The sequence below is a fragment of the Saccostrea cucullata genome, unplaced genomic scaffold (assembly GCF_032062105.1).
Source record: "Saccostrea cucullata isolate Sc308-1 unplaced genomic scaffold, CSIRO_AGI_Scuc_v1 ctg319, whole genome shotgun sequence".
Lineage (NCBI taxonomy): Eukaryota > Metazoa > Mollusca > Bivalvia > Ostreida > Ostreidae > Saccostrea > Saccostrea cuccullata.
The window spans coordinates 1,744,970-1,757,819 of record NW_026920610.1 but is presented as its reverse complement, the minus strand read 5'-3'; the positions used below and the strand labels follow the sequence as shown (position 1 = coordinate 1,757,819).

The window sequence follows — 12,850 nt, the reverse complement described above, 5'->3', positions numbered from 1 at the left end:
CTTGATTATGATAATGCGTAAGCAGTAATCACGGTAGCATTTTACGTAGTTTATGGGCGGATATAAAATTTTAATTTGATACAAAAAATACTTGTGGAAATAAAAAAAAAATATGATCCCTTGTTCGCGGAAATAAATCGTCGCGGATTAGTTCTCTAGCGGTCAGTCGAGAATAAAAAATGACGCGTATAATAATTGGTTTACAGTAAACTGACTGACAGGACTCTCACAATACCAACGATACTGCATCTTTGGGAAAACACGTCTGACTTGCTCAGTGTCCTTTTTCAAAATTGGGTACAATGAGCGTAGGGTACTCCAAGCTCCGCTTTACATAGTCTTTTGTAAGGTCGTGTGCAAAAATGAGTTGGACCTACGTTTTTCGTGTGCAAAAATGAGTTGGACCTACGTTTTTGCTCATGTACGACTTTGGGACGTTTTTTTATGCTGAATACACAGGTAATACTTGACAGGGATTCAAGTCCGTGATTGTGACGTCATCATCACAAACCTAGAGTATATAGAGCGCCGCTTTGACTTCACTGCGCTCATTTTTTAGCAATAATGTCTTTTGCGTGGAGAATTATGTATTGGTATGAGGAAGAAAAGAAAATATGCCATCACTGCCATAAGAAGACGAAAGAGGTATGGAAATACGCCGCCTACAATCATGTGGGAAAAGTTGTTAGTTGGTTTTGGGGATGCAGTGAATGTGGAGAACCTATACCACACTGGGTGATAGAAGACCCCCCTTCTTTAGAGGATTGTGCCTGTGATTGGTGCCTGAAATATTTCCTGTGGAAATATCCGGTGGAGAAAATCACACCCCCTTGGGCCAAGCTCATGAAAAGAAATAGAAAAACTGAGAAATGTCTTTCCTGTTGGGAATTTAACACTCAAGGAAAATGGAAATGTGGACAGTGTATGAAATATCCCTGCTGTGAAAAGTGTGACGAACCTTTTTCAAACTTCCTACAGGAGATGTCCTTTATGTTGATATGATGGAAATAAATATCCATTTGAACAATAAAAGTGTAAATAAAATGAAGCAAGTCTTGTTTTTTTTTCTATCTCAGTGAAGTGTATCCTGAAATAACTAACAACATCAGAATGTTTGATGTCTATGGTTTATTCATAACATCATAATAATAAACATTCAAAACTTTTCTTCAGTTCTTTTTGTATGGGGAACGATCTCCTCATGTACAAATAGTGTGTTTCACAAGCACAGTCTTTGATGTCGTATCCTTTTGGGACCACTTTCTTGCCATAATCTTTAATACAATCTCCGGCTTTTTCTATCCATTTCCCTTGAATCCAAGTGCTTTCGGGTCCCTCTCTTTGCTGAGCCAAGACATATTTGATTTTCCATTTGAATTCCCGATACTTGGGATGTCTGGGTCCTAATAAGACCAGGATGCTGTCCCCTATGGGATCAGGTAACTTTATTCTCTTACACAGGTAGATTTCATTGAGACCTGTTTGTCCTGGATTCTTATCAATTAAATCTTGAATACATTCCTCTTTGTTTTTTCACCCATTCTCCCTTTACAGAGGTCCCTTCTGGTTCTTCTATTTTCCAAAGATACTCAGAGGTTAAAAATTCCATGGTGTGCTCTGTCCCTCACTCAGATCAGAAATGATCTCTGGATTTGGGGTCTCCTTTTTATATAGACTCTCAGGTGTAATTATTTTTAGCTTGCAGAGGAAAACCAATAGAGAATTTTTAATTAGGAATAATTCAAAAATCTCATTCTTTATCACTGAATGTGGTAAAAAAAAACTAGGTCTGAGGAGCTTGCTTAAAATTAGAAAACACCAAATTTGGGTTCTGTCCTTTATTTATAGTTAACACAGAAATAGGCGTTTGGACTGTTGAATCTCGGCTCGACAGATGGGGCAAAACTGAAAGGAAGGAGCACACAAGGCACAGCAGCATACCTGTCCACAAGGTAGAAAAACGATTTGTAATTCCTCGTCTAAACAAATGTGACATTTTCCTCGAGCCTGGACGTCTGGTTCCGGGTTCAGTAGAGGTTTGATCTCAATTAAAGGTTTATATCACTGCTTCTCTAAGAACCTGACAAATATACCCATCACCCAGCTTCGTCCTTTATACTGATTGATGTAAGGACAATTGGGGTTCCAATAAGCATGTTCTGCATAAGGATTGTCCTCAAGATCCCAATTCGTTAAAGTCATTCCACAATGAAAACAGGTAGCGTTATCTTTCACTCCCCTGTAGTAAAACCCAGCTCGAGCTATGTCTGGTATTTTTCCTAAGAGAGGTTCTGGCCATCCCTGCTCAAAAGTAACTTCTCTCTTTGAGAGCTGAGCATACTGCGGATAACGCATGGGTTGGTCTGGCTCGCGACTCCCCATGATTAGAAATGATCTTTGATGTTGAATAAGAATACCTTTTATAGAGAAGAAAAACAACACACAAAACATTCAATTTTTAATTCAAAGTCAACATATCAACATATCAATAACCATAAGGTAAAGTGTTATAAGAGGGTAACAATTGTCTCTTATCGTACACAATTCTATACTTTTTCTCTAAAGGTTTGCTCACGACGTCATGATCACGGGTCGTCTGGATTTTGTTGGGATAAGGTACTGTGACTTCCTCTATTTCTCCCTGGAGCATTTGATCTAAAGTCTCTAGGGACACGATCTGAGAGGTTCGATGGTTGAGAGTGATTCCTTTGACTTTAAGGGTCTCGGTTCCTTTGGAGGTCCGGTAACCATAATTTTTAGGACCTGCCGACATGAATTTGGTGATGTGATCCCCATCTAATTCGTCGGTCCATTCTCCTAAACTATTGCCCAAGGTAGGTTTAAAAGCTCCCTCCCGATGTTGGTAAATGATACTGTCCGTATCGAAATAAACGCCCCGATCTCCTAAAGATTGTAAAGTCTCGTAGAGGTGTAAGCGGGCATGGGCGGTGGTAAAACAAGCCAGGATCACATTTCCAAAGGGACATTCTTCGACGAATTCCTGTTTGTCTTGATAATTCACCAGCATCTTGTCCTCATTGGAATCCTCTTTATTGACTAAGAGTCGCATGCCCTTGATGTCGAGAGTCGAATCTTGTAAGAGTTGCTGTAATTCCTCTTCTTCGTCCAAATATCTGGTTTTGGGTAATAACAAGCGTTGAGCAAATTTTCCCCACAGACAATTTAAAAAGAGTTTAGCGATGGTTCTTCTCACTGGATTCTTCTCGATACTGAGAATGTCCATTAGGATGCCTGTTTTGTCTAAGACTTGTCGAATGTAATCTTGTTGTTGTTCTGGGGTCTTACAGTCGGGGGGAAATCCGGAGGCTTCCTGTTTGATCTTGAGGAAGGTATTGATGTACTCTTTAAATAACTCTTGACTGCTTTCTTTAAAATGCCACACTTCGTGTATTCGCTCTAAGGTATATCCCATGTCCAAGGCTTTATGTAATTCGGTCGTCACCCAAGTGCCCGTGAGACTACGTTCCTGGTCGGTGTGTTGACATCGATGTTGAGAAGTAGAATCCTGTCGTTCGGCACACGTTCGACATAAGGGAAATAATAACTTGCCTCCCGTCCGATAATGTAATACGGGGTGATAGAGGCCTCGGGGTGGTAAGACCCGACAATGAATGAGGCCGAAATAACTTCTCACGTCCTGGAACTCGTCTGTGATGATCTCGGGATGCCCTACAGGAAAAGTCTGTGTTTCAACACGTAAGGGTATAAGGAACAGACGTCCACGTATCTCATGTCCCCTTCCTCACAATATAATGATACCCCAGGTTCGGAATGATGGCAATGGTCTCTTTAGGCATGAATTGTCGACGGTAGGCTAAATTAGCAGCACTGGCAAACGTGATGGATTCCTGGAAAGGGTCCACTTTAACCAAACTCTTGAGGGTGGTTCTAAACTGTGCACAGCAACGTCGTAAAATGTCGACGTCCGAGATACAATACTCTACAAACTCTTTCTGGAAATCAAACACTTTTCCGGTCTGTTGTTCGTACCATTCGAAAAAAGCCTGTCGTCCACTGATAGACATTTCGTCCGGTTTGTAGAAAGCTGCCGGTGGATAAGGCCCCACGTAATTCTGGTTCTGTTCCGTATTAAAAAAGTGGGGAAAGTAACCTTTCTTCAATTCGTCGAATCCGAAAGCGGAGGGCATCTTGGCCAAAGGAAACGGTAAGAAATTATACGAGTCGATGAATTTCAGTCCGCAAATTTCCATGTACACTGTACAAGATCTTATTGCCGTTCATGATGACGTTAGGTTTCAGGGGGGCGGAATGCACCAGGTAATTCAAAATGAATTGTCCGTCGTATCCCTTGAAGTTATGAGCGATGATGATGGCCTCGTCGTGTACTAATGTGGAATTCTTAGTACCTGTTGTGGGTTGTAATAACCAGTCCATGAACTTCTTTAAGGTCTCTGGTCCTTTAAATAGGTGCTGACGGGGTCCCATGTGTTGACAATGAGGACAGGGTTGCTCTATGGGTAAGTGACTGCAATGTTGACAGACGCGGTGTGTCACACACAGATTAGGGATGTGGATGCCGATTTCCTGAGTGCATTCGAAATCGAAATAAATGTAAAACTGTAAGGTGTATTTCCCCTTCTTCTTCTTCTCGGGCTTCTGTTGAACGTAGCAACGATGATCGGCATCGACGATTTTCTTACAAATCTTACATTGTTTCTGTCCTCCGCACTTGTGATGAGGAAATAATTTCTTAGGTATTCAAGACTGACACTTCTCGCATAGTCCCATTAAACTGCATACACTGGTGGGGGTCTTCTTACTATGGGGTCTTAAATGATTTTCGTAGCAGGTCCTGTTCTTAAAAATTCCTTGGCATGCTGACATTTAATGTGGATCCCGTCTTTGGGACATTTGGGGTGTCCTAAACAAAAAGGACATCGATAAGGGCACTTGGTCCGATGTTCTGTGACAGTCCTGTACCCCACATCGCAATGATCACAGTAATATTGGTTCCCCGTTACTCCCGGCATGGATAGGATGGCATCGCAATGCTCCTCGTCTAACAAAATGTTCAAACAAGTTCCGTTTGGGTAAACTTTGTAAATGGGTTCCAAGGTGAGTTTAGTCGAAGTGGATTTGAACTGAAATATTTTCAGTCGGTAGCGAGGGGCTAATACCTGTTGTAATTTTTCCCATTCTTTGGATCCACAAGGTTGATTGATATCACACCCGGCTTGTTCCATGAGGGCTATTGCTTCGTTCTTCTGATCTAAGGATTTCTTATCTCCTAATCTCATACGCAGCCATCGTTTTTCCCATTCGGGGTCTGGATGTTCCGGTTTCTGACTGTGTAACCGGGTGACCGCGATGGCTCTAGCTAAACAAAATTTATCATGGGGATTGACGATCCGAACGATGGATCTTTTATTGTTCTTGAAAGTCTCCTTATTCACTTGTAGATGTTTGGTTTTGTTTCCACCACTGCCTTGTGGATACTTGACGTGAAACATATCGAATTCCAGGGAGCCGTCGCCCAGTTTGAACTCCTTTTTGGATTGTTGCACGGCTTCTATCTTGTCTAAAATGAGGTCCTCGTTCAAATGTTTACATTGCGTAAACTCGTACCAAATATCTGAGTCCAAAGAATTGTGACGTAGGTTCAGGCGGAGGTATTCGTTAGGATTACACTGCATTTCCGATTTGACCGTTTGTAACATGTCTCTGAATAATCGACGAACGAATCCTGTGTTTTCCTCTTCTGGAAATTCTTTGAAATTGACAGTATATTTATTTTCCTGAGCTTTAAATTTTGAAGAGTGCATTTCTCTATTTAGTCTTATCTGATAATACTCAGAAATAGGCTTGGGTTTCGGTGGTAAATGAATAGGTGATTTTGGTCTCTCATGCGCCCTAGTCCTTTGTTGATGCTGTCGTTGTCTTTGTTGTTGTTGTTGTTCTAGTAGATCTCTTCTCTTTGATATTTCGGCATTTTTTTTCCGGAGCTTTATTTCTTGCTCTCTTTTCTCATAAAGAATTGGATCTAATTCTCTCTCCCTTCTTTTCAGTTTCAATAATCGTTGAGCCTGTAACTGTTTTTCTCTAGTAGAATCCATGTCCAACAGCTGATGGCTCTGACTGTAAAATGAACCCAAAGTCGGAGAAAACCCGTATTTATACAGTGGATGAAGTCACAATGCATAGGTAAGGTGGCTGACTAGAGCGTGTACAGAGACGTACACAGTACGATCAAAACGTAAGTCCAACCTATTTTTTGCACACGACCCTAAACAAACCAAATCGTATATATAAACCAGAGCTGGATAATGAGGATCACTCTGCGTGAGCACTTGGAACTCGACAGACTTAAAAAAAGTTCAGTGGTCAAGTCAGAGGTATGGAACCAAGGTATCGCTGGTTTATTGAGAATACTGACAAGAATGGACCGTGGATGGAAACCCTAGAAGAAGCCACGGAGGATTACCATAAAACCCATTCAGAAGAATCTAATCAAAAAGCATGGATTTTTATGGAATACTGTAAAGAACTGTGGGGCTTGGATAAGTTGTTTCAGGAACAATGTCACCAATCTAAACAAAGAGTGTGGTTGGAAAAAAGAGTAAAATTTCCTGAAAATTATGTGGTGATAAGGAAGCACTGCTCTTTTGAGGGAATGAAGGGTTATCACCACTACAAATGGGAGATTACAGATGAGGATGATGATTTTCTGATTAAAACTGAATGGCTAGCAGAGTTAGAATGGTGTATTGAAGATTTACTCCAGACCAAGAAAAAAGGAAAACCCTTAAAAGGACCCAAAGTTACTTATACAGAGTATCTCCATGGAATAATTCCTTATTTTCCAAATGAAAAAGGTATCCCTTGGATGACACGAGACTTTGATGTTGATGTTAATTTGGACTTTATTTTAGATTAAAAGACAGCCTGGTAAAAAAAAAAAGGGACTTGGGGTGTTAAACCGAGTGATTGATTACAGATCCCTGAAAAGGCACAGAAGAAGAAAAAGTAAATGGATGTATTTTCATTCTGAATAAAAATCTGTTATTGTCTGTATTGTGTTGTTGTTTTCAGAAAATCCAGTTTGAACCGGCTGGCTAGGCTTTGACTGTGAATGAAATCGTGACGTCATAATATGAAAACGTGACGTCATAATCACATTCTTGACTTGCTGCCAAAATCGTAGTACCAACGTTGTGAATCGTAGTAGCAGCGTATAGTCAAAAAGCTATACAGTGTAAAAATCTGTTATTGTCTAGGGGATTAGGGTTAGGGTTAGGGTTATGGGTTGGGGTTAGGGGGTTAGGGTTAGGGTTAGGGGCTAGGGTTAGGGTTAAGGGTTAGGGTTAGGGGGTTAGGGTTAGGGTAAGGGTTTAGGGGTTAGGGTTCGGGTTATGGGTTTGGGTTAGGAGGTTAGGGTTAGGGGGCTAGGGTTAGGGTTAGGGGGTTAGGGTTAGGGTTAGGGATTAGGGGTTAGGGTTAGGGTTAGGGGGTTAGGGTTAGGGGGCTAGGGTTAGGGTTAAGGGTTAGGGTTAGGGGGTTAGGGTTAGGGGTTAGGATAGGGTTAGGACTGTACTCAGTTGACCCGGCCAGCGGTTCAGCCAATCAGAATCCACCATTTTTAACCTCATTTGCATAAAAAGTGCACTCAGTTGACCCAGCCAGCGGCTCAGCCAATCAGAATCCAGCCTTTTTGATCACGTGATTCTCTCAGCCAATCAGAATGCGATACTATCTAGGCCGCTTATACTACTGAGATAATTTTTCGTAAGATACAAAGAAACAACTACAAGTAGAAATTTTTCCCTTTCTTTTCATATGGACTGTTCAAGTATTTTTTATTTGTTTTGAAAACTTCCATTTAACTTTTCCATGGCAAAACTTAAACTGAACCAAATTTCCATACGGAAAAGAGAGTATTATTTATTTCTTTAATACATTTTCAAAAATTCTCATATTATATTAAGCTTATTGATTGGTTTAAACATTTTATTGAAACATAATCAATGGAATTGGGCACAACCAAGCGTATGATTTGGTTTAAAGCGAAGTTTAAGTGTACTTGAACGGTTAGAAATTATGTCAAAAATGACAAAAAATTGGCTTACCAATATGTATGTTAGAATTTTTACAAAACGTGGCGCTTCGTGAAAAATGAAAAAACATAATCTAAAGAAGAAATATAATTATTTTTATTTCAATACTAGCGGTTGCCACTCGCACCTGCGACGAATCAAAAATATTTCAATTCAAGCTATTCGTTCTTCAATTCCACACTGCAAATCCAATACCTGCTGCACTAACAGGAAAAGAAACGCTCCTTAACTAATTAAAGTCTTTTGAATTAGCTATGTAAGCCTCCTACAGAGTCAACTGTTAACCCCCTGCTATCCAACATCAACGTCTTCCATCTTCAGATGAGAATCATTTTATCAATTCTTGTTAATCACCATTTCCATTTCTCAGCATGATCGCATTTTTCAAACAAGTCATTTACTTTGGGTGGACTTAGCAAGGCGCAGTATAATGCATGTTAATTTGACTAACCTCAAACGTAAAGTTTGTCGATTCTTTAAGACAGAAAAATAATGTTCTAGAGTCTATCGCCTGGCTTTTCTTCAATTTGTTCAAAGGGCTTTTTTTGCGAAACAAACAAGGACTTTTTTGGTGAAACAAACACACAAACACAGCTTAATAATACGAAGAGGTGTAAATATCTGTAAAAATACATACCAAACACAACTTCAACATATACAGAGAGGCGTAATATATATATTTGCAGGTAATAATATCACACGATACCAAGTCATATCAACAGGTGTCATACTGGTTTTGTAGAGTAGACTTTCCCCTCAAAAATCTTCCCCGCGGAAAATTGGCAGTAGTGTAAGATCCTCCTCAGAAAGCCGGTTGTAGAACAGGATTTCTGTCACAGATTGTCGAGCGAATTTACTATTTCTTTTTACTTTACTAAATTTAAATATAACTCAAATACTTTTTTTGAAAGATAATTTACATATTTAATTACAATAAGTGTACAAATTCAACAAAGTCCGTTGCTGCTTGTCCTATTGCTTCGTGCTACCGCCTTCCACAATACTGGCTAGAGGAACTCTAGGGCCCAAGGGTTGTTTCCCTTTCACGCACCACTCGGAACAGGCTGACTCACTACAAGGCACTGGGTGGCCTTCCAGACCGTCTCTACGTAGACTTATACCATGGATAGATGGAACCTGCTCCAACATACATATACAAGTTTTATTGATAAGCGCTTGTGGCTTGACACAAATACATACTTCACTCATTATCAAACTTGTGGGTAATGTACACGTCTTAGATAAGACTAATTACACAAACGAGTTGTTTAAACTATGCATACAACTCTTACACAAATGCAATATTGCGAATTGCTACTACACGGACAAACTTTTATGACGGAAATTGTACACCATAGTTTAGAAATATTCAAATACGTGTTACTATACATAGAAATACAATTATAAATAAACGAAACATACATGCTTAAAATGATGAGAAATGTGGTTACTGGATGTTTTAGGACAAATGAACGCAAAATGAAAATAATAAACATAAAATTATAAACATAAACCTTACCTCAGAAAAGCTGGACCATAACATACAGGAAATACAGGAAGCCCTGCAAGTAATACTGGTACTCGGTGTAATTATAATTTCTTATTACAAAACATATCAGATATCTACATGTATGAGAGAGGGGTAAAAGCGTCCTCCTCTCTGGACTGCCGTATCCAATGCACGGACTGGCGGGTTTAAAGGTCCAGTGAATTGAGGTTCAATAAAGGTATATACAGTGAAAACATGTCTAAAAACAAAGGGGTTCCACAAGGGATATTTACATAAAATTGAAATACGTCAACAATATCATAATATGGGGATTTTAATGTGACAATTTCCCACATGGAAAAACGACTCTGAAATAGTTTTCCCCGACGGAAATCCAACACCAGATTCAATTTTCTGTGGGAATGCTTTTCTGCAGATTTACAGTTATAGAGTGAACTTTCCTCCAAAGCCAATTTCCCCAAAATAAAGTCATAAAATCATGTCTGACTTATGTATGGGGGGGGGGGGGGGTTAATTACTAATTGTAAATATTTTATGTAATATCCTCTCTATACTGTTTTTTACAGTTTATGAGAATAAAGTCTTGTCTTGTCAGCTAAAACATTAATTTCTCTGTAGAAATACCAAAACATGTTAAATATTAGGAGGATTCAATCTATATTTAGTAATACTAATCACAGATTACAAAACATTCAAAGAAAATACCTTTTTACAACCAGAGAAAGTTGTCCATCTTCACTAATACTAATCACAATTTAACTAAAATTAACGTTTAGACAAAGAAATCTACATGCATTTGTAAAGCCATGCAGGCTTAACTAAAACATTCCGAGAAACAAATCTTTTTTTAGTAATATTAATAATTAAAACCACAACTGGTACGTAACATTAAACACAGTTTAAACATTTAAGTGGTGAAGTCTATTTGTAGCAATACCAAACACAACAAAACGGTCAGGGCATGTTATCTTCATGACAAGCAGCACACGGCGGGAGTGACTGGTCGGCAGAGGATGCTCACTCCTCCATGATACATGATCCCACCTCTGATGTTTTGGATGTAACAATTAAAAAAAAGCATTCAGAAACAGAAATATATTTTTTGTAAAATCAAAAGTGAACATAACTAAATTATTTAAACGATGTACATGTAAACTACCTGTAGCAAGGCTAAATAAAGACAAACTATCAATGACTGCATGATTCCTCGAAAAGCTTCTTATATAATATAGCTCTTCGTATTTAAAAATCATATAATTGATCATTCTCTTGTGATTTCCAGTCTGTTTTTAAAAGACCTTAAAAAAAATGAAAATACTAAAATTGTAATATTGATATTTTAACTGTTTTCCAGTAAGTTTAATATACGAAACACCAACCTCGGGTATCTTGGAGCATTATAATTGGAAATACAAAACTAAAGCATTAAGTGAAAATACACAACTAAACCATTAAGTGGAAATGATTTGTTTGTAGTAAAACCAAACTTAAAACATTTCTTTAAACAAACCTTGTTGATTTTGTGAATGGCATGCATGGTTTGACGATTTTGTTTGTACTATAAACTTGTGAAAAAATTGTTCAACTACCTCTCATAGATTTACATTTATAAAAATCAATTCATCCTGACATCTTTTTTCTTTTTCAGACTTTATCCAGCTTTAATCAATAACTCTCAATATCTTTAAATAAAAAACTTTAAGTTTATTCAACCTGATTAAAATCAGATCTTTGTTACACTCCGAAATTCTGTACAGCGACTATCAGAATTTCGGAGCGTAACAAAGATCTGATTTTAATCAGATTGAAGTTTCTCAAAATTGAAATAAGTCATAATTTGTTAACAGTTGAGCTATACCGGGGTATTTCTTCCTTTTTCTCCACGTCTAGATGTTAGTAGAACTTTAATAATTCAATGTATATATTTGCAATCTCTTTTGTTTTCTTTTCTTTTATATCTCAACTTCATCGATCATTGCTTTTCAAATTCTCACAAATTACTTCAAAAAAAAAAACCAAAAAACAAAACAAACAAACAAACAAACTTGGATCAGGAAAATGACGTTTGAAACATAAATATACCCGAGTCGATGTATTTTACAAACATTGACAGGACTTTTACATAAACCCCCCGCAAAGTAGACTTCGATTCCTTACGTATTATTTTACGAGAAAACTGAACTGACTAAATGCTTTATATTATTTATGTACATGTAGTAATATTCCGCTATCACCTACATATGGTGTTTACTAGTGCTGTATCAATATATCGATATATCGATACGTATCGATATTTAAGAAAAATATCGTATCGAAAAATAACTTCCAATACGTATCGGACAAGCAGTTTTTCTTCTAATTCTGTTAAAAAGATGGGATATTCAATCACCAAAGATTATATTTTACTTTTTTTGAATTAAAACTGTTCAATAATGATATAATTTGTAAGAAAATAGCACAGTTTTTATAATTATTACAAAGTACAAAGAGAAAATTATTTTAACATGTTGCTTTTACTGTCATCAAAATTTTAGTTTGAAGTGTTATTTGTAAAGACAATGAGACAAAAACTTTAAAATGGGTAATAAAACACTTAATTGTTATGAAATTTATGCATTAAAATGATTTGGAAACCCTTTCTGATGGACTTGTCTTAGAATCCAATATATCGCATATCGCTTTAAAAAATATTGTATCGTATCGTATAGAAATTTTTGGCTCAATACACAGCCCTAGTGTTTACATCTCCAAACTTATTCAATACTCAAGAGCATGCTCCGAGTACTATCAGTTCCATCAGTTAAATACAGGCAAACTATTGACAGATAAGTTGATGCAGTTCGTAAATTCTTTGGTCGTTATAATGACCTTGTTAGCAAGTATAATCTATTATTTTGTTGTATTTTGGCTTACTTGTTTTATATCAATTATTATAAGCTTCTTTTTGCGCCGATCGATAGATGAGGCGTATATTTTTGTTTTGTTTTTGTCCTGTCTGTTTGTCTGTCTGTTTGTTGTCAACTTTAACCTTCGCCATAACTTTTGAACCTTGAGAGATAGAGACTTCATGATTGGTATGCATACTCCACTAATAAAGTTCTTTCAAAAGACACCAAGGTCAATGAACTTGTGACCTTGACTGTGACCTACATGCTAAAATAACTTTTTCGATTTTTTTGCCGTAACTTTCGAACCATAGAAGATAGAGACTTCATATCTGGTATGCTTACTTCACTAATTAAGGTAA

The 12,850-nt window shown here is 37.7% G+C and overlaps 2 protein-coding genes across 2 annotated transcripts; both read right to left on the bottom strand.

Moving 5' to 3' along the window:
- Nucleotides 1-1,140: 1,140 nt before the first annotated feature.
- Nucleotides 1,141-2,382, bottom strand: LOC134253522 (baculoviral IAP repeat-containing protein 7-B-like). The gene is made up of 2 exons (XM_062736045.1): nt 2,094-2,382; nt 1,141-1,478 (listed from the first exon to the last, which is right to left on the bottom strand). Exons 1-2 carry the CDS (start codon nt 2,380-2,382, stop codon nt 1,141-1,143), a joined length of 627 nt encoding a protein of 208 aa, XP_062592029.1.
- Nucleotides 2,383-2,485: 103 nt separating this feature from the next.
- LOC134253511 (uncharacterized) lies at nt 2,486-3,433 on the bottom strand. Its single transcript, XM_062736037.1, has one exon. It carries the CDS (start codon nt 3,431-3,433, stop codon nt 2,486-2,488), a length of 948 nt encoding a protein of 315 aa, XP_062592021.1.
- Between the last annotated feature and the right edge of the window lie 9,417 nt (nt 3,434-12,850).